The sequence below is a fragment of the Electrona antarctica genome, assembly GCF_951216825.1.
Source record: "Electrona antarctica genome assembly, chromosome: 10".
Taxonomy (NCBI): domain Eukaryota; kingdom Metazoa; phylum Chordata; class Actinopteri; order Myctophiformes; family Myctophidae; genus Electrona; species Electrona antarctica.
Genome location: NC_136791.1, coordinates 26,101,449 through 26,119,969, shown reverse-complemented (window position 1 = coordinate 26,119,969; position 18,521 = coordinate 26,101,449). Strand labels below are relative to the sequence as shown.

The window sequence follows — 18,521 nt, the reverse complement described above, 5'->3', positions numbered from 1 at the left end:
GCAAATTGCAAGAGTACAGCTGGGGCTCTCCAATCCAATTAATCACTTCCTTTATAAATCACAGTAGATAGATCCCTGGGCAAATTAATCTATCAGCGACTGCCATATATTCATACAGTTATTTTCTCTCTCTTTTAATTTGACACTGAGCCTTTCCATTGGAAGTACTCTGTAGATTTATCTATACCACTGAGTCACTGATGGAGGTTTTTCGTGAATCCAATTAAACAAAATGCATTTTCTACTTATTAAGTAGCTTAGCCCTTCTAGGATCTAGCACCCCAAATTTGGATGGCTCTTTTTTTTTTTAATGGTTTATATTAGAGATGTCCCGATACTGTATCGGTATCGGAAAAGTATCGGTATCGGCCCTTATTTGTCATATCGGGTCATATGCCAGTCTAACCACGATCCGACACAGGGGAAAGGGCTACACTATGGCAAGTAAATAAAATGTTTGGGGCATGTGGAGCTTGCTTTGGAGTTGCCCAAACTGCAAGTGCACATTTGAGTGAGGAGTCTGCTATAAACACGACACGAGATATATAGCTATAGCTATTCACAACACTGGTATCGGTATCGGCTAACTTGTGGTATCGGGATCGGAAACGAAAAAAGTGTATCGGGACACCACTGATATATCAGGTTTATATCAGTGGTTTTCAACCAGTGGTCCGGGGACCACCAGTGGTCCTTGAGGGGTTCCAGGTGGTCTCCAGCTAAATGATGAGCAGTTGGTAACCAAATTAACCCTTTAACTCTTGAGGGCATAAAATGAAACCCAATTTGGTTTCTTTACGCTCTCAAGAGTTAAATTATTGTTAAACATCTGCATTACATTTGAGTTAATTTCCAAGAAGTCTACACAATTAGAGAATGTAAAAGAATTGTTACTTTGATCAATGTTTGCCTGTTATCTCTCTTAATGGTACCAACATCAATACATGGCTCCCCAAAATGTTGTTGCTTGTACTTATTTGAGTAAGCTACAAATAAATACCTCTGGATTCTGGAAAAGACCAATAGCAGATTAAAGAGTATAATCTAAACTGTACTGCATATTAGTATGCAATCAACATCTAACTGTGGTGTTGTCCTTCTAATTGTAATGCAATCAACATCTAACTGTGGTGTTGTCCTTCTAATTGTAATGCAATCAACATCTAACTGTGGTGTTGTCCTTCTAATTGTAATGCAATCAACATCTAACTGTGGTGTTGTCCTTCTAATTGTAATGCAATCAACATCTAACTGTGGTGTTGTCCTTCTAATTGTAATGCAATCAACATCTAACTGTGGTGTTGTCCTTCTAATTGTAATGCAATCAACATCTAACTGTGGTGTTGTCCTTCTAATTGTAATTGCTTGAATAGTGAAAGTGCTCCGCTCTCCCCAAGCAAACTAAAAAGGGGATATTGCAGCATAGACAGGTTTCAATTTTGTGTGTGTGTGTGTGTGTGTGTGTGTGTGTGTGTGTGTGTGTGTGTGTGTGTGTGTGTGTGTGTGTGTGTGTGTGTGTGTGTGTGTGTGTGTGTGTGTGTGTGTGTGTGTTTGTTTCATCTAGTATAGGCAGAATGTGTCACATTCAGCTGAGCCTTTATGGAATACCTGAACAGTTGCATCATGACTTGAATACCTGCATCAGGAAAGTAAGAGATAGACAGACAAGTGCAGAAATCACCATATTGGCGAGAGATGCAAATTATGGCAAAAAAGAGCTCATGGCACAAATTATGTATAAACCAGTTGGTTCCTCATTATGTTTTCATTTCAAGGATCCCAGAACTCTGAGAGTATACAAATGGAATCAAATGTGTTTGATTCCATTGCTTGATTGCATTGGGGAGTACGGTTATGTCTGTGTTTTTGTTGTATTCGTTTTCATAGATTTCATATTTCATATATATTTTTGTGATTTGATGCACTGATCGGTTAGCACTTTTAATGTCGTTGTACATGTTACAATGACAATAAAGATCTATCTATCTATCTATCTATCTATCTATCTATCTATCTATCTATCTATCTATCTATCTATCTATCTATCTATCTATCTATCTATCTAACCTCAGTCTTAACAGGCATACTGTAATGTAAGTCCCATAACCTCATCAGTTTTAACAGGCCGCCACGTAGTCAGTTGACAACGTGCGTCGTCGCTGGCAGCCGTGATCGAGCTCAGCAGCGCAGTAAGTAAGTAAGTAAGAGATAGACAGACAAGTGCAGAAATCACCATATTGGCGAGACACGTACTGGACACGTACTGGACACGTACTGGAGCACTGAATGCTCTGATTAGACATGATTTCGTCCCTTTCAATGCATTAATGGCATTCGAAACGTTTGAAATAGTAACCGGTGCTTCTGGATCAGACGGAATAAGACATCAGATAAAAAACGGGAGATGATCCATCCTGGCACTAGTTGAAAAAAGAGGGAACGGCCGTTATTATAGCAAACATGATTCGACCTCACTCGCTCTTCAACCAGCACAAAGGTTGTTTGTTCTAAGGTTGGCTCCCAGCTCACGCTTTCCTCTGCTTTGACGTGTCAGGCCTTGAAGTCTCTGTTAACACCATGGAGGCCCAGGACGGAGATCATCGTCAAGTTCAAGTTCATGGTCAAGTGCCCAAGGCGGAGATTGATAAATAGGACAGAGATTAATGATATCAAAACCGATCGCATCGCTCCACAGCCTAGGAGCGCTTGTTGCCCAATCCTCGGTGTTGCACAACAGTGACACGTCATCGAAAATGTTCCCTGCCTGTTTAGCGGACGGAAACGAAAATCTTAAAACGTTCATAACTCGCGATCTAAATCATACCGTCTAATTCTGAAAATTAGACGGTGTTAGACGGCGCTCCGCGGTCCAGTCGCTAGTCGCGATAGATTTATTCTTACCTCCCATTGTTGTCGATCGACTCTAGAGTGGTGTGGCTATTGTTAGCTGCTACACAGACATTCACAACAACTTCCGGTGCGCCGGTAAAAGTGGTCCGGGCGCTATAAATGATGGGCACATTTTATTAATGGATTAAATAGGTCCGGGCAAACAAGGTGTTAAAAGGGCACTCTGTTAGCATTGCTGGCTTGTAATCCAGGTGATTTTTATTTTATCAGAGGGACTCACGGAAGCAATGGCACGGGCAGCACAAAGAACAACGGGTAATAACAACAACTACATGTTATACACTGACACAAATATAACTTTCAGATTAGCACAAATGAGTTTATATCCAACCTCTGTTAGAGACGACGACAACCCCTTGGGGTGTACAATTTACTGTCTCAAAGGATATACCGTACTCTCAAAACATAAGAACAGAACCTTGTATTCAGACAGAACAGTTATAAGAACCATCCCAGCAATAATTCCACATGTATAATAATACCTTTGGGACATTTTTAGATGCGACAGTCTTTAGATGATTTCAAGTTCCACATTGTAAAGCAACAAGAGGCTAGCATGGCCTCTCATACATTAGAACGATATCAGTCACCAGTTTTCGATGGGTCATTTTTGGCCATTTTTTGACGATAATATCCTCTACTAATGTAGAGGATCATCAAAAAATGGCCAAATCGTTACGCGGCGGATAAAAGCATGACATTTGATACCGATGTCCCTTGGGTCATTCTAAAACATCCCAGAAGGGGTGCCGAAAAAGATCTTAAACAGGAAGTGAGTTATGGACAAAATTCAAAATGGCCACCTAAACTGTTGAGTTGACTCAAAAGACACCAACATAATCTCCAAAAAGCATAGAATTTGGCACACATGTCCCTTGGGTCACCCTAAGACATCCTAGAAGGGGTGCCCAAAATAATCTGAAACAGGAAGTGAATTATTGACCAAATTGAAAATAGTCGCCTACAGTGTTGGTGATTGACTCAAAACGCCTATAGAATCTCATTTGGCACAGGAAGGGGAGCGTGTCTGACTTAATTAATATCAAATATCTAAATACTGAATCAAGAAACTTAAAAAAGCTAGAGTAGACAGTGCAGAGCAACGCAGCAGATCACACTGCCGGGGAAGAAAGCGCTCACCCCGACACGGCGCATACTACAGTTATTTGACACGTTTGCAATGTTCGAACGTCACTCGGTATAACTTCAAACCAAATGCGGCTGAAACAGCGCATGCAGCGCAGCCAATGCCATCGCGGTGGGGGGTGAGTGGCAGACAGCCAGCTCACAGGCTGGTTGACGCGCGGTTACAGATGCAATCGGATTGATTATCTGTCTCTCATGAAACAAATTAGTCTTTATTCTGTAGTTGCTGAACATTACATTCAAAACGTGGCACCTGGCAGTGGCTTTAAACAGTCAAACATCAAAGTGCTCGACTTAAACCTCTCTTAAAGTCTCTCTTGTAGCAATAGGCCTATCTCACAGCCCGCTTTCCACGCCCACTTCCGGTAAATAGTGGTGTCTTTAACATTAGCATTTACACATTTTTTTCTCTGGAGAAGTACATTTTCTAATGTAAAAATGTGACAGACCAATATTATTATGAAGCAAACAAGATGGTAAATCAGCTCGAACAGATAGAACAAACCTTACCTTGAGAAAACAAAAGTTGTAGACTTCTTAAATTACCTCTGTTAACATGTAGCGTCTATGGAGTGACGTCACGCTATCACCACTAACCCCGTAAGGGGGGCGGGGAAATTCTGTGAGATAGGCTTATAACATGAGCACAAGAGCAACTCAAATTAATTGGACAGCCAACTAGTGCTGCACGATTCTTGCTCAAATTTAGAAATGAGATCACATAGGTGTCTGAATCTAGATCGCAATCCTTTTTTTTTCGATTAATTGTGCAGCACTATAGTGGAAGGAACTCCAGTCGTCGACATTCTTGGATGGGCCACAAACCGTTGTCTGCATGATGATGATGACATTATTACTACGATGGAAGCTGACATTATCGCAGCTAAAGCCAAGAAAATGGCATAGCTATTTTCCCCCAAACCTCTGTCATTCCCAGGGATGGGATAGAATTACACGTAGGGAGTGTTCAGAAAAGTCAGCGGGTGTTGGATGTCGTACGGCCCAATGATGAGAATAATGTGTGTACTCATAGTCTCATACCATTTTCAGACATTACGGCACACATGGTTATTTACCCACCATGCTGGGCCAGCATGGCGGGCTAGGGTACTAATTTAACCCTCCGTGTTCGCCGTTTCTGGCAGGCTTCGTGTTAATAGTATGCAATCGTATGCAATAGTAGCATGCAAGTGCTACGGTATAATTATCACTCCACGTAATACAGTCAAAGTGTGCAATCGTATTTGTGTGCTCTGACGTGCGATGTCTTTGAAGATGATGGTAGACAGAATTATATTTAGAGATCAGAACCATTCTCTGAGTCTGATCCATGATAATTACCACTCACCTCATTCCCTCACTCTCACTCACCACTAGAATGCTAATGCCTCAAACATACTCTCTTGACCATTTCATCAACCTCAAGGTCATGCTTCCACTCTTTTCTTATAATAGACATGCACTAGTTGAATAAGGATCTGCTTGTACGGGTTTAATATAATAGGACATTCCAGATATTTTAGCAACTAGGCTAAACGACATGGGTGTTGACAGGGTGTGGATGTCACAAGGGCATGATTCCAGTTTCAGCAGTGAATGTGGGAAAATGTGTGAGTGTGTGTCAAAAATCTTTAGATCATGCAGTGGTATTCATACTAAGACATCATGTATGTAGCATTTTGTTAAATCTGAGTAAGAAAAGCCATATTAATCACCAGCATTTTCTGTGTGTAATGCAGCTATTTAGCCTTGGAGCAAAACAAAAAAAAAAGTTTTAATAGACATGGTGTCCTGCTGTTAAAATGCCTATGCAGCGGATGCTCTGCACTGAGCAGTGACTAGAACTATAAAGTGTGGTCGGTGTGGTGGAGACAGAGCACACATTTCTAGGCTAATAGGTTGCCTAAGGCCGCGATGCGGCAGAGCTGCAGCAGCAGCCCTCCACTCTGCAACGCCAGCCTTCATCCCAAGTCATCAACACACCTGGGCTGTGACGGACAGGAGGAGAGAGAGAGGCCGGAGAGGGAGGGAGGGAGGGGCGGTCGGTCTTCACAAAAACTAAAGCCACGAAATGAAGTGTCAAAGTCTTCCAAAAGCACGGGCGGATAATTAGACGTGCAGACAAGAAGCGGCGGGCCGGCCCTCTGCAAGAAGACGTGGACATGCAGACAAGAAGATGCCTTCTTCCATTACTGGAAGTCATTCACACAGTGAAATCCTCCGCGCTGATTGAACTATGAGCGTTTACGTCGCTCGCTGCATGTGCGAGCATATTGCAGCTGCAAAAAAACCTGAAGAATCAAACGTCAACACTCGTCAACGGCCCCTTTTCCTCTCTCTCTCTCTCTCTCTCTCTCTCTCTCGGCAACTATAACCACAGATCTATACAGAGATCCCTCTCTCTCCATTCCTCCACACACTCTTTCTACCTCCCTGCATCACAAGGTGTCGTAATGAGGGCTCTTGGGGAGAGGGCCTTTACAGCCACCAGCTGAGCTCCCTTGCGCCACCTCTGACACCCCCCCCCCCACACACACACACACACACACACCATCTCTCTGCTGCTGAGACATTCGATTCGTCCCTCTATATCCAAGGGATGGCATTAAGAGGCTGTCACTTTATTAGCAGCAACAGCAGCAGCACCCCAGTGTAGAGGACATTGTCTCGGGGGGGTGCGACCCGACCGGGGAGGGGGTGGGGGCTCCTGGGTGTCATCCCTGACTGGCCTCATCCAGTCGCTCTAACAGGCCCTTAATGAGCCACCCTGCATGGCAGCAGACTCTGCTTTTGGAAGGGGAGAGAGAGAGAGGGAGAGAGAGAGAGAGGGAGAGGGGGAGGGGGAGGGAGAGAGGGAGAGGGATATGAGTGACGAGAGGAAAAGGTGAAAGCCAGAGAGCACCAGGGGGCAGGCAATTATCCTCAGCATGGGGCTGTGTGAAGCATGTATACCTCTGAGGCTGTTCAGCCTCAAACAACCTGCATGTGTCTCGAGTGTCTCCATCAAACCACTCACTATATGGCCCGAGTCCATTCAGCGCTGCACAGGTCGCCTATTATATCTGTGTCTGTCTGCATATAGGCCGTGTTTTGCACCCATATGGAAACTAAATGCAGAAAAAATAAGTTTGGGGTGTTGGGTTTGGGGGGGTTGTGCTAGCCACTCCTATAGACAGCTATGTGTGTCCCTATGTATGTATGCGTGTCCCTGTACGTCCCTGTATGTGTGTATATATATAAAGTTTACTGCCTAATATCGGTATCAGTCGGCCTCCACCATCACCTGCTCAGAGAGAGAGAGAGAGAGAGAGAGAGAACAGTAACATCAGGAGCAAGAAATTGCTAGTCCCTATGCATGAAAAGGAGATCAAGACTAAAAGAGAGAGAGTCACAGGGGAACTGACAACTATATCTGATGAATATAGAGAGGAACTGAGAAGGACAGAGGGTGAGAGGAACATAATGTCAGTGTGGGCCACGCCTTTGTATTTTATAGAGAGGAGATGTTTTAGGCTGTAAACAATGTCTCCTCCTCCTCGTCTCCTGTCAAACTTCCTCCAGCAGGCTCCCATCATGCATCTGCAGAAGGAACGATTGCATTCGTACGCCACAAGGGGGGGGGGGGGGGGGTTATGACACACGGCAACAGCCGCGTTTGCCGGGAAGACACATGGGTGGCTGATTAAAACCAGAGTGGAATAGTAAGAGAGTGGCGACACACTTTGATCTCGCCGCAAAGCGGGTGCCTATGGGCTATAGTTCCAAACATTGGATTGGAACTATCCCATTGAGATATAGAATGACTGTTGTTACAATGGGAGTCGCCACTCTTACTATATCCACTCGGGTTAAAACTCACCCGTGGATCCCGACATGCATTGCCGGTTCAAACTCACCCGTGACTTCTCTCTGTGAGGTTAGGGTTAAGGTTTGGGGTAGGTAGGGGTGTCGGCCCGACGCGGAAACACAATGTTGTCGTCAGTTGCCGGCGGCGACACGGCTTGCGCCGGTGCTGAAAAATGCACTCACTCTCTCTCTCTCTCTCTGCACCGGCCCCCTCCCTCCCTCCCGCCCGCTGCCTACCCCCTGCTCATGGACCCCCTGCTGCATCCCATAGTTTTACAGACACATGCTTCTTAGTTCTGACACGTATTTCACACCGTAAGCCAAACAGCCCATTTCATCGGGACAGAGGATGGCAGAGGATGAGGCTGGACGCGTTTTGCAACTCCCAACGTGAGCGGTATCACTCAAACTCTCTCTCAAACACACACACACACACAAGCACACGCATGCATGCGCACACATACACACACACACACACAAGCACACACAAAGACACGCCAGGGCTTCTCGTGGTCTGGGGGAACTGTATGGAGAATCTCGCTAGTAAATATTCTGAAATGGCATGAAGAGCAGAGAGAGGTCACTGAGGGCTAAAGGGCCAGAGCCACAGATGAAGACAGAGTTACGACATTGAGGGGGCAGAAAACTGAGCGCTGTTCATGCAGCCTGAAGTGGAACAAGCTGGAGTTTGAAATACATAGTTTTCAACGAGGGCGGCACAAATAAGAGCAATTTTAGGCATGTGTGCAACATGCCAACTGTTTAAAAGTATTGTACAGTGACAACTAAAGTCTAAAAAAACTATCTAAAATAAAGGGATTTAAGAAGCTTTAAAAGCTGGGCTGTTGCCTGAGTCCAGTAACCTGCCAGATGGGGCAGCAGAGAGTACACTGGGTGCTGATTGGCCAGGCTGTTTTGTGGCCGGGCATCAAGTCTGCCTGAGAGTTCCCAGATGGGAGCAGGAGGGGGGAACCCAGTGTACTCTCTGCTGCCCCATCTGGCGGAGTCAGGTTATGAGTCCAGTGCATTTCTGCCAACTTCCGGTCCAGGACTTGTCACTGTTTGCTATGCTCTTGGCCAATAGAAGTCTCTGTAGAAGAGCCGCCATTGGACTGGTGACTCGACTCGTACTAACCACGAGACATTAAATATCAATCAAATAAAGGCCGGGGTGATCGGTTTATTTTTCAAACACAGTTCTTATATGAGGCGATCTAAAATCCCCCTATGGAGATTACAATGCAAATAAAAAGTAGACGAACCTGTGGATTGACGTCCTCTACTGACAGTGACTTCAGGACTTCGGTGCTCTATTTTACACTAGGTTGCATGCTGAAAATAGCCGATCACAACGCGTCTCGCTGCAACGCGTTGTGAGCTTGTAGATCGGCTATTTTCAGCAAGTGTAAAAACACTCATTACAGTGGCATCAATGCCTGCCAAAATATTTTTTTGTTGACTAAATCAACTGTAGATTTAGTCGACTAAAATCTCATGACATTTAGTCGACTAAAACTAGACTAGACTCACATTGTGACTCACAGTCACATTCCAGGTGACTATAGTAAAATGTGACTAAAACTAAATGAAAACTATTCAAAAGACTATGACTAAAACTAAAATATAAATTTGCTGCCAAAAACAACACTGCTCTCTGGTCGTTCTGTTCTGTTCTGTGAGGAGAAAGTATAACATAATGCTTTAAAACACCAAAAGGGGTTCCTGCCCAAAATGGGTTAATTAAGGCACCGGTGAAAATTGGGCCCAGCTGTGTGCCGTGCATGTAGCATAACGATCTCATATGAATTATCTCAGCTATCACACCAGCTACTATAGTAAAGATGGAAAAAGACAAGAGTTCCAATATGCGCTGTGCGTGCGTGTGCGTGTGTGTATATATATATATTTTTTTCTAATCTCATGGCAGGAACAAAGGATAATGCATTGCATATTGGGACGGGATGACCTTTAAGACGTCAAGCCTCGTCTTATTGGCATTGAATTGCATGGCTTGGCCCACACAGCTGGAGAAAACCAAGGCAATAGGAAAGTATTATTAACATACATTCACATGGTAATGTATTCAATGAAAAAAGGCACACTTTTAGTCCAAGCGTAAACACAAAATCATGTTTCGAAAAGGAGAAAAGCAGAAGGAATTTGCCAAGAATAATGAACATTTGTTAGTCACAACACACACACACACACACGTGCGCACACACGCGCGCACACACATTTTGCCGATTCCCAATTCCCCCCACGTAGTCTGTGTCACTGCTGTAGGCTATACTAAAATTAGTTTATAAGATGTTTTTTGCATATTATTGTATATTACTTTTTGTCTTTAGAGAGCTCGTATAGATCTGCTATTCTCTAAACATTTTCAAAGTCTTTGAAAACGCCCCCACCTATAATGACATGCCCAAAATTGGGCATAACTTCCCACTCTGTAACTATGTGATAGGAAGCTAAATTACCATTAAAACAGGCAGGGAATAAAAAGGCTCAATGTTATTAAGCAGTGGGTGAGATGGGATCTAAAAGATAATTACTTAAGGCCTACTTTGGCTGGCTTTTTTGTTTTTTTGTTTTACAGAGTTAATTGGAGCTGTAGAATCATCAAGAGATCCTATGACTCATACATAAGACGTATCTCTCTCTCTCTCTCTCACACACACACACACACACACACACACACACACACACACACACACACACACACACACACACACACACACACACATGCACACAGCACACACACATGCACACACACATGCACACAATCTACAGTACCTTTCCAAAGCTTCCCTTCCCAATGGCTCGCAGAATTTGGAAATGGTCGAAGTTCACTGCAAAGAGGAAAGAGAGCGAGAAAATATCTGTCAGAAAGTTTGTACCAGCTTTAGCAAAACAGATGGTGTGCTAAGCGAAACAACAGGGCATGTACAGTTGGAGGCCATCGATATTGTCCTTTTCTTTTTGCTGAGGTTTGCGTGATCTGCCCAAAAACCCCTTTTGGTGTTTTAAACATTATGTTATAATTTAGCTATTGAAAAATAGCAGATCTACAAGCTCATAGCGCGCCACCGAGTGGCGCGCTACGAGCTTGTAGGTCTGCTATTTTTGAAAAATCGTGAAAATATTTATTTCAGAAAACTGGAGGATTTAGAAGGATTTTTTAAAATTTTGAGGTCAGGCCTAAATGGGTCAAATGATAAGGGACAATATCGGTGGCACCCAACTATAGGTACACAATGTCTTTTCTATAGCGTTTGAAAAGACATTGTAAATTTATAATTTACAATTTAAGGCATTTAGCAGACACTCTTAATCCAGAGCGATTTACAGTAAGCAAGAACAATGCAATGGTAATACATCAAATACATAGAAATAGTCATCAAGGATCATAAGCAAGCTAAGAACCTACAGTTGGGTGCCACCGATATTGTCCCTTATCATTTGACCCATTTAGGCCTGACCTCAAAATTTTAAAAAATCCTTCTAAATCCTCCAGTTTTCTGAACTAAATATTTTCACGATTTTTCAAAAATAGCAGACCTACAAGCTCGTAGCGCGCCACTCGGTGGCGCGCTACCAACTGTAACATCTGTCTAACAGTCGAATATCTGTACACTGAAACTATGAGTATACAGTGCTATGTCTACATAATAATATGCTATCTAAATTATTAAGTTTAGCCTTTGCATACGCCTGCAAGGTCGTCGAGGCTAGTGCAAGTGCTACGGCAAGTGCTGCGGGGTAAGATGGAGTTTGAAGAGCATGGGTGGATTTAATGGGGGGGGGGGGGGGGGGGGGGCATGGTGGCCATTCAGCCATTCAGTTTTGGGGGGGGGGGGACCCCCAAAATAATTTGGCAGTTTTCTAACTTTGCTTCGGAAATCAGTTCGGACGGGACAGTTCGATTTTAGACAACACCACAACAAACATAATCTATCACAGTCATCATGAAGCGAGTTTATCTTGCCGGATATGAAAAAAGGAAAAGGCGTCAGAGTGAAGTATAAGGCAAGACTGACAGCAATCAGGTAAATAAACAAACTTGCAGGATTGCAATCCTACCTGGAGGGGAGAGAACAGATGGTGGAAGTGAACGGAACACTGTCCCCCCCCCTCCCAGTGAGCTGTGGCGTTCCACAAGGAAGCATACTAGGGCCTCTACTGTTCCTAATATATGTAAACGACATGACTTCAGCTTGTGACTGCAACTTGTTCCTGTTCGCAGATGACTCGGCACTGCTGGTCTCGGACAGGGACAAACTGCAGGTTGAAAATGCCATCAGCTCTGAACTCGGTAGAATCTACACCTGGCTCGCTGATAACAAACTATCTTTACACCTGGGAAAAACTGAATCCATTCTCTTTGGATCTAATAGTAATCTCAGCAAGGCAAATGGCTTCTTGGTTAGAGTGGGTGACAATGTTATCACACGTAAAGATGAAATTACCTACCTAGGTTCCATCCTGGAGGCTAATCTTTCCGGTGATAAAATGGCCACCAACGTAATCAAAAAAGTCAACCAAAGAACAAGATTCCTTTACAGGATCTCCTCACTGGTCGACAAAAACACCTTGAAGACCTTAACAGGAGCCCTTTGACTATGCATGCACCTCCTGGTACCACAGCACCTCAAAGGCCCTTAAAACTAGGCTCCAGACCTCCCAAAACAAACTGGTCAGGCTCCTACTTGGCCTCACCCCCCCGAACCCACCTCACCCCTGCCCACTTTGACAGACTGGCATGGCTTAGGGTCGGCGACAGAGTACAGCATCTTGCAATGGGTCTGGTCCACAAGATTCGATACTCCACCAAGATACCCATGTACCTGTGTAGATACTTCCTTAATGTTAACGAAGTCCACACCCACAACACCAGAGGGAGTGCAATGAACCATGTTCAACCCAGATTCGGCACAAACAAGGGACTAAATTCTTTTCGCTCCTATGCCACCAAAATGTGGAACGCCCTACCAACAGTCATTAAGACATGCGAATCCCTTGACTCCTTCAAAACCGCTCTCAAAGGGCACCTACGGATGGCTGCAATTCGAAACTGGCCCCCGTAAAATCTGAATCACCCCCCCCCCCCCCCTTTCCCCTCACTGTATATGTTTCTTTTCCCTCTTTACCTCCATTATGATGAATTCCTGTACTGTTCTTTGTCTATATAGAAGTGTCTATTTGTACGTCTCTAAATGTTTTGATGAATTGAACATGGTGGACCCTGTAAACAAGTGTAATGCTTAATTGGGTCGTCCACTCACAGTTAACAGCCTTTGTATTGAGTTTGTGCTTGAAATGTACTGTAATTCTGCAAACTGTTAATACAATTTTCAATCAATCAATCAATCAATCAATTGCAGTGTCCTGTCAATGCCGGTTGTTGTAACTTGTGGTGTGCTTCTGACTGTAGTTTGTAATCCCTCTTATCATGACGTGTGTGTGTGTGCGCGCGTGCGTGCGTGCGCGCGCGCGTGCGTGCGTGCGTGCGTGCGTATTTTTAGGGGTTAGGGCATTGTATAAAAATGGTTAAAAAAATCGCTCGCAGGCGTTGGTGTGCACGATTTTGTTAATCTTTTTTTTTATTAATTTGATTCCCTCCTGGGGTCAAGTTCAAACTACGCCCACGCTGAAGAGGTGAGTTTTCAGACTACGGCAGAAGATTGTGAGCGAGTCCTTCTGATTAGTAGTTCTGATTGCAATGGGAAGTCCATTGCAATCAGGCTGTTTTAGTGAAGGTTCTCTTCACAGAGAGGATTGTGTGCACGTCTCAAAGCCTATATTTAGGCCAGGTGCTGGATGTCAGGCATCAAGGCAAACATCAAAGAGGAGAAAAGACATCCGCACACTAGTTTCTAGAGCTCCCAGACTTACTTCATTAAGAGGCAACAAATGCAATTTGTGCATTGCATTTGTTGCCTCTGTGAGCTCTAGAAATGATGTTTTTTTCTCCTCTTTAGTGAAGGTTCTGCCAGCCTCCCTGTGTTGGCTGATCTGAGCGAGCAGGGGGGATATGTGGGTGTTTGTCTTCTCCCAGAGTAGACAAACATTAGTAATCCGGAGGCAGGATACGGTTCACAGTGGTCAGGAGTGACATTTATTGAAACTGTGGACAGGTGTGTAATCAAGACAAATCAATGCATGGCATGTGCACGTATTTGTGTGTTCTGAAATGCCCCGTTCAGGCACAGTGATTTGTCGATGAGATGAATTTCAAAAACAACAATTGTTTAGAATCAATATAGCCTAATCTAATGCATTTGGGATACATGACATTAGTTTAAGCTATTCAGAAACAATCTGTCACTTTCTGTCTCTCAGTGTTGGTTTTCACTTTTCAGTCGAGTATAACTCGGTTTGGATTTGGATTGTGAGCTGCTGAAGAGTGAAGAGCCTATACTAATGACGAGGCCCGTGATCTGACTGTAAATGAAAAGAACTGATTTGGAATTCACTTTCAAAATCAGAACATGGCATGTGCCATATGCAGCCTGACATGGATCTAAATAATTCTTATTTAAGGCATATGGTGCCGAAGCGGGGCCAGCAGTCTAGAACAGGGGTTCTCAACGTTTTTGGCCGGGGACCCCCGAAAATGCTTTGGCAACGTCTCGGGACCCTGCCCCGCCCCCTCCCGACCCCCAATATAAATTGACTGCTACAATAACCTTAAACCATTTTGGGCGGGAACCCCTTTTGGTGTTTTAAGCATTGTTATAATTTAGCTATTTAAAAATAGCAGATCTACAAGCTACGAGCTTGTAGGTCTGCTATTTTTGAAAAATCGTGAAAAAGAAATTAAAAAACATTTTTTTTTTTTTTTTTTTTTTTGAAAATAATTTGGCGACCCACGGGTTGAGAACCCCTGGTCTAGAACAGAGTTGACTTTATCTCTTTATATCTCTGTGCCCAACCAATAACAGCTCAGCTCACAGCTCAGCAAACTTTAGCATTCGGCTAATTCTGCCATACCCATTGGGGGGCATATACGTTAGTCTGACATACCAATAGTTCGACATGCGCCACGGTTAAGACACCGCTCTCGCCTTGTTTATTTATTTGTTGCATTAACTCTCCCTATAAGAGATTTAGGGCTCCATCTTGCGCCACCCCTTACCCCTTATCCCTAAACTTATTTGCCATTTTAAAACATTTAAAAATAGTTCAACTAGCCAATCTACATCGACACGTTGTTAGCTTGTAGATCGGCTATTTGTACTATTTTAAAATGTTTTAAAATAGTAAAAAATTGCTAATACGTTTAGGGATAAGGGGTAAGGGGTGGCGCAAGATCTAGGGCTCAGTGTAAATGTCAATGATCTAGTTTTCTAAATGGTGCGGTGGGTTGATGGTTGATCGGCGGGTGCACAGGGGTCATATATGTGGCCGGTTAAGACTCACTTGTGGCTACGACATACGTGGCTTCAACATACGCGGCCTTCTAAATCAGTAGTTCTCACACCTTAACCCATTTAGACGATTCTACAAATGTGACCAGATTTGACTGAGAGCCTGCTATATCGCGCAAATTCCAGCTTTTCACTTATTAACTCAAAATGAGTTAATAGCACCGGCAGACTCTTCACATACTAGAGCATGTCTGAAATAAATATCAGAGCTGAAATCAACATGTAAATATGAAATAAATGCTTAAACATGTAGCTTTCTCAACTCGCTGTTTTCTGCAAGACATTACTCTATAAGCCATATCTCCAAAACTGGTGGGTCAAACTGAACAACCAATATGTCAATTTGAAGCTATGATACCCTGCTTTCATATGACATGACAAAACGAAAATTCAAAAAATTCCAATGGCAGTCCCTCAGTCAAATTTGGTCACAAATGCCTTCTAAATCCTGACAGTTTTCTGAAAAACATATGTTTCTATGTCAGTCGTTTTCAAACATTTTAGCATAGGCCTACATATGATTCATGATTACTTTTTTTTTTATGTATTACCATGTATTTTGTTCCTGCTTACTGTAAAATGCTCTGGATTAAGAGCTATCTGCTAAATGCCTAAATTGATTTTAGACCAGTGTCTTGCTTCTTTGAAACGTCTCGGAAGTGTAAATCACTCAAGTTGATGTATATTTAATCATGATAGATGTGCAACTATTTATTAGCTCAACATGAACTTCCAGCCAGCTGAGGACTCTGCCACCCCTTTGCTATGTATCTTATGTCTGTATCAAGACAGCCCCCGTCCATGTGGGCCGAGTATTTAAAAGGGGGGGGGGGGGGGGGGGGTGCGTGCGTGCGTGCGTGCGTGCGTGCGTGCAACAGTGCCCCGCAGCAGCACAGCGGCTCGATGCGTACTACTTGTATCTCTTCCTTAACATGGAGCCCGCCAGAAACGAGGAACACGGAGGGTTAAATTTGTACCCTAGCCCGCCAAACACGAGACTCTCGTGTTCCAGGGCTGTTCTTTAATCCATGTTTTGATCCGATTGTATCGTTAGCCACCGATCGCTAACACAACAACATCAAGTAGGACAGTGGCCGCGGCCATTTTGAAAATGCGCACGCATCCACTTCCATTCTAAGCCCTGCATTCAAAGCCCTGTATCTCAGAAACAACATTGAGGGGCCGTTTTTCTGGCCCAGACAAGCGTTTTCAACGGCCTGTAGCAGGCGCTGTGATACTCGCGGTCGGGTTTTTCCACCACCGACCGAGAGAACAACAACCGGTCAAGACGCCACACACAGCAGTTTGTCACTGTAACATGCCATTACGGATATTTGGCTCTTCAAAGTGTTATGCACGATAAAACCCTGGCAGTACGCTATTAATTAATGGCGGCGGATTAAGAGAGTCACTATTTCTAAAGCTCAGATTTCAAACATAAATATCACAATGGAACAAAGCAAAACTGATATTCAGTTCCCATGTGTTGAAACTCTGTTGCTTTTTGAGCAGTGCCTCTGCTCCGTTACGCAGCTATGCAGAGCACAGTACACTATACCAGTGGTTCCCAAAGTGGGGTCCGGGGACCCCCAGGGGTACTTGAGGGAGTTCCAGGGGGTCCCCAGCTAAATTATATAGTTTGGAACCAAATGGACCCTTATGGGTCTGTAACTCTAAGAGTGTAGAATTTGTACACTCTCAGTTAAATTAACTTTGATTTTCCAATATAAATTGGAGGTCCCAGAGATTGTCTGTATAGACTAATATGCAAGTCAAACTGGGGGTCCTTGAAATTAAACGGGTTGAGAATCACTGCTAGAGCCTGTCACAGCCCTGGCCACAGTCTGTGCCACACCCACTCATCCACTGCCCTGATGACTACCTGGTCCCACCTGTGTGTCTCACCTCACCTGCTCCCTAATTAACCTGTCTATATATATAGCCCTTGATGCTCTCTGTGGTTGTTGGTTTATCAGTTTGCTCTGCCTTGTGTGTTCCTTATTTTCTTGCCTTGTAAGGTGTACCTATTTTCTAAGTAAAGACTTAAGTTTATTCCTTGTGTCCGTGAGTTTTGCATTTTGGATCCATACCTGGGAAAGAAGCCTGACAGAGCCGTAAAAATCTTCTCTTATGGGGGTCTCTGGCATATCTTTTCAAAAGGGGGTCCGCAGGGCTAATTAGTGTCAATTTAGGGGTCCTTGACATTAAAAGGTTTTGGAACCACTGCACTATGCAATACAGTATACAGAGTGACCACAGTGGCGACTGTGGCTCAAGAGGTAAAGCAGGTCGTCCAATGATCCATGGGTCGGCGGTTCGAATCCCGGCTCCTCCTGGCTACATGTCGAAGTGTCCTTGGGCAAGACACTGAACCCCAAATTGCTCCCGATGTGCTGGTTGGTACCTTGCATGGCTTCCGCCGCAATCGGTGTATGAATGTGTGTGTGAATGGGTGAATGTAATGCACAATCTATGTAAAGCGCCTTGGATAAAGGCGCTATATAAATGCACCATTTACAATACAGTAACTATAACAAATGTATAGTTGCACCGCTCAGTTCACACAGGTGTGATTTTATTTGCCAGACAGCTGCCAGCCCAGGCACCCAAAAGCATATTATGTACTCCTACAGTATGTTCATAAACCTTACATTCATATTCACTTTTGTAAATCACAGTCACAGATGACATTTGCACTGGATTGACTCCATAGCCTTGGTACTGACTGACTCTGAAGCTGGGCATACACAGGAGTGCAATGCAGGAGTAACATTTGATTTCCCTCTAGTCTGTGTGAGCCCTCAGGTTGTGCTTGAAGTTGATGATCAGACCCTACAGTGTGAGCACATAAATTGTGAGCTTTGGCTTGACAACAACAGGCGATTCACCCGTACAGTACAGTAATGAACCGTGTACTGCATCTATGGCAGGCTTTAAACCATTTAGACCTGAGCTCGATTCTACAAATGTCTTCTAAATCATGACAGTTTTCTGAAAAACCCTATGTTCTCAAACATTTTCATGTCAAGGACCCCCAAAAATATATGTAATTGGCCGCCGACCACCATCTGAAAATATGTTGATCCAGCCAGGGACCCTCCCAGAAGCAAAGATTTTGAGTTGAAAACGTTCGCTCTGAAAGAATATATATTCCAAATTTGCGCCACATTTTCACGATTTTTCAAAAATAGC

The 18,521-nt window shown here is 43.8% G+C and overlaps 1 protein-coding gene across 1 annotated transcript in view; it reads right to left on the bottom strand.

The window, feature by feature from the left end:
- stk32c (serine/threonine kinase 32C) overlaps window positions 1–18,521 on the bottom strand; it is a 144,425-nt gene that overhangs the window by 85,590 nt on the left and 40,314 nt on the right. The window contains exon 2 of the mRNA XM_079511571.1: window positions 10,696–10,751. Within this exon, the coding sequence (XP_079367697.1) occupies window positions 10,696–10,751 (56 nt within the window). The remainder of the gene's footprint in view (window positions 1–10,695; window positions 10,752–18,521) is intronic.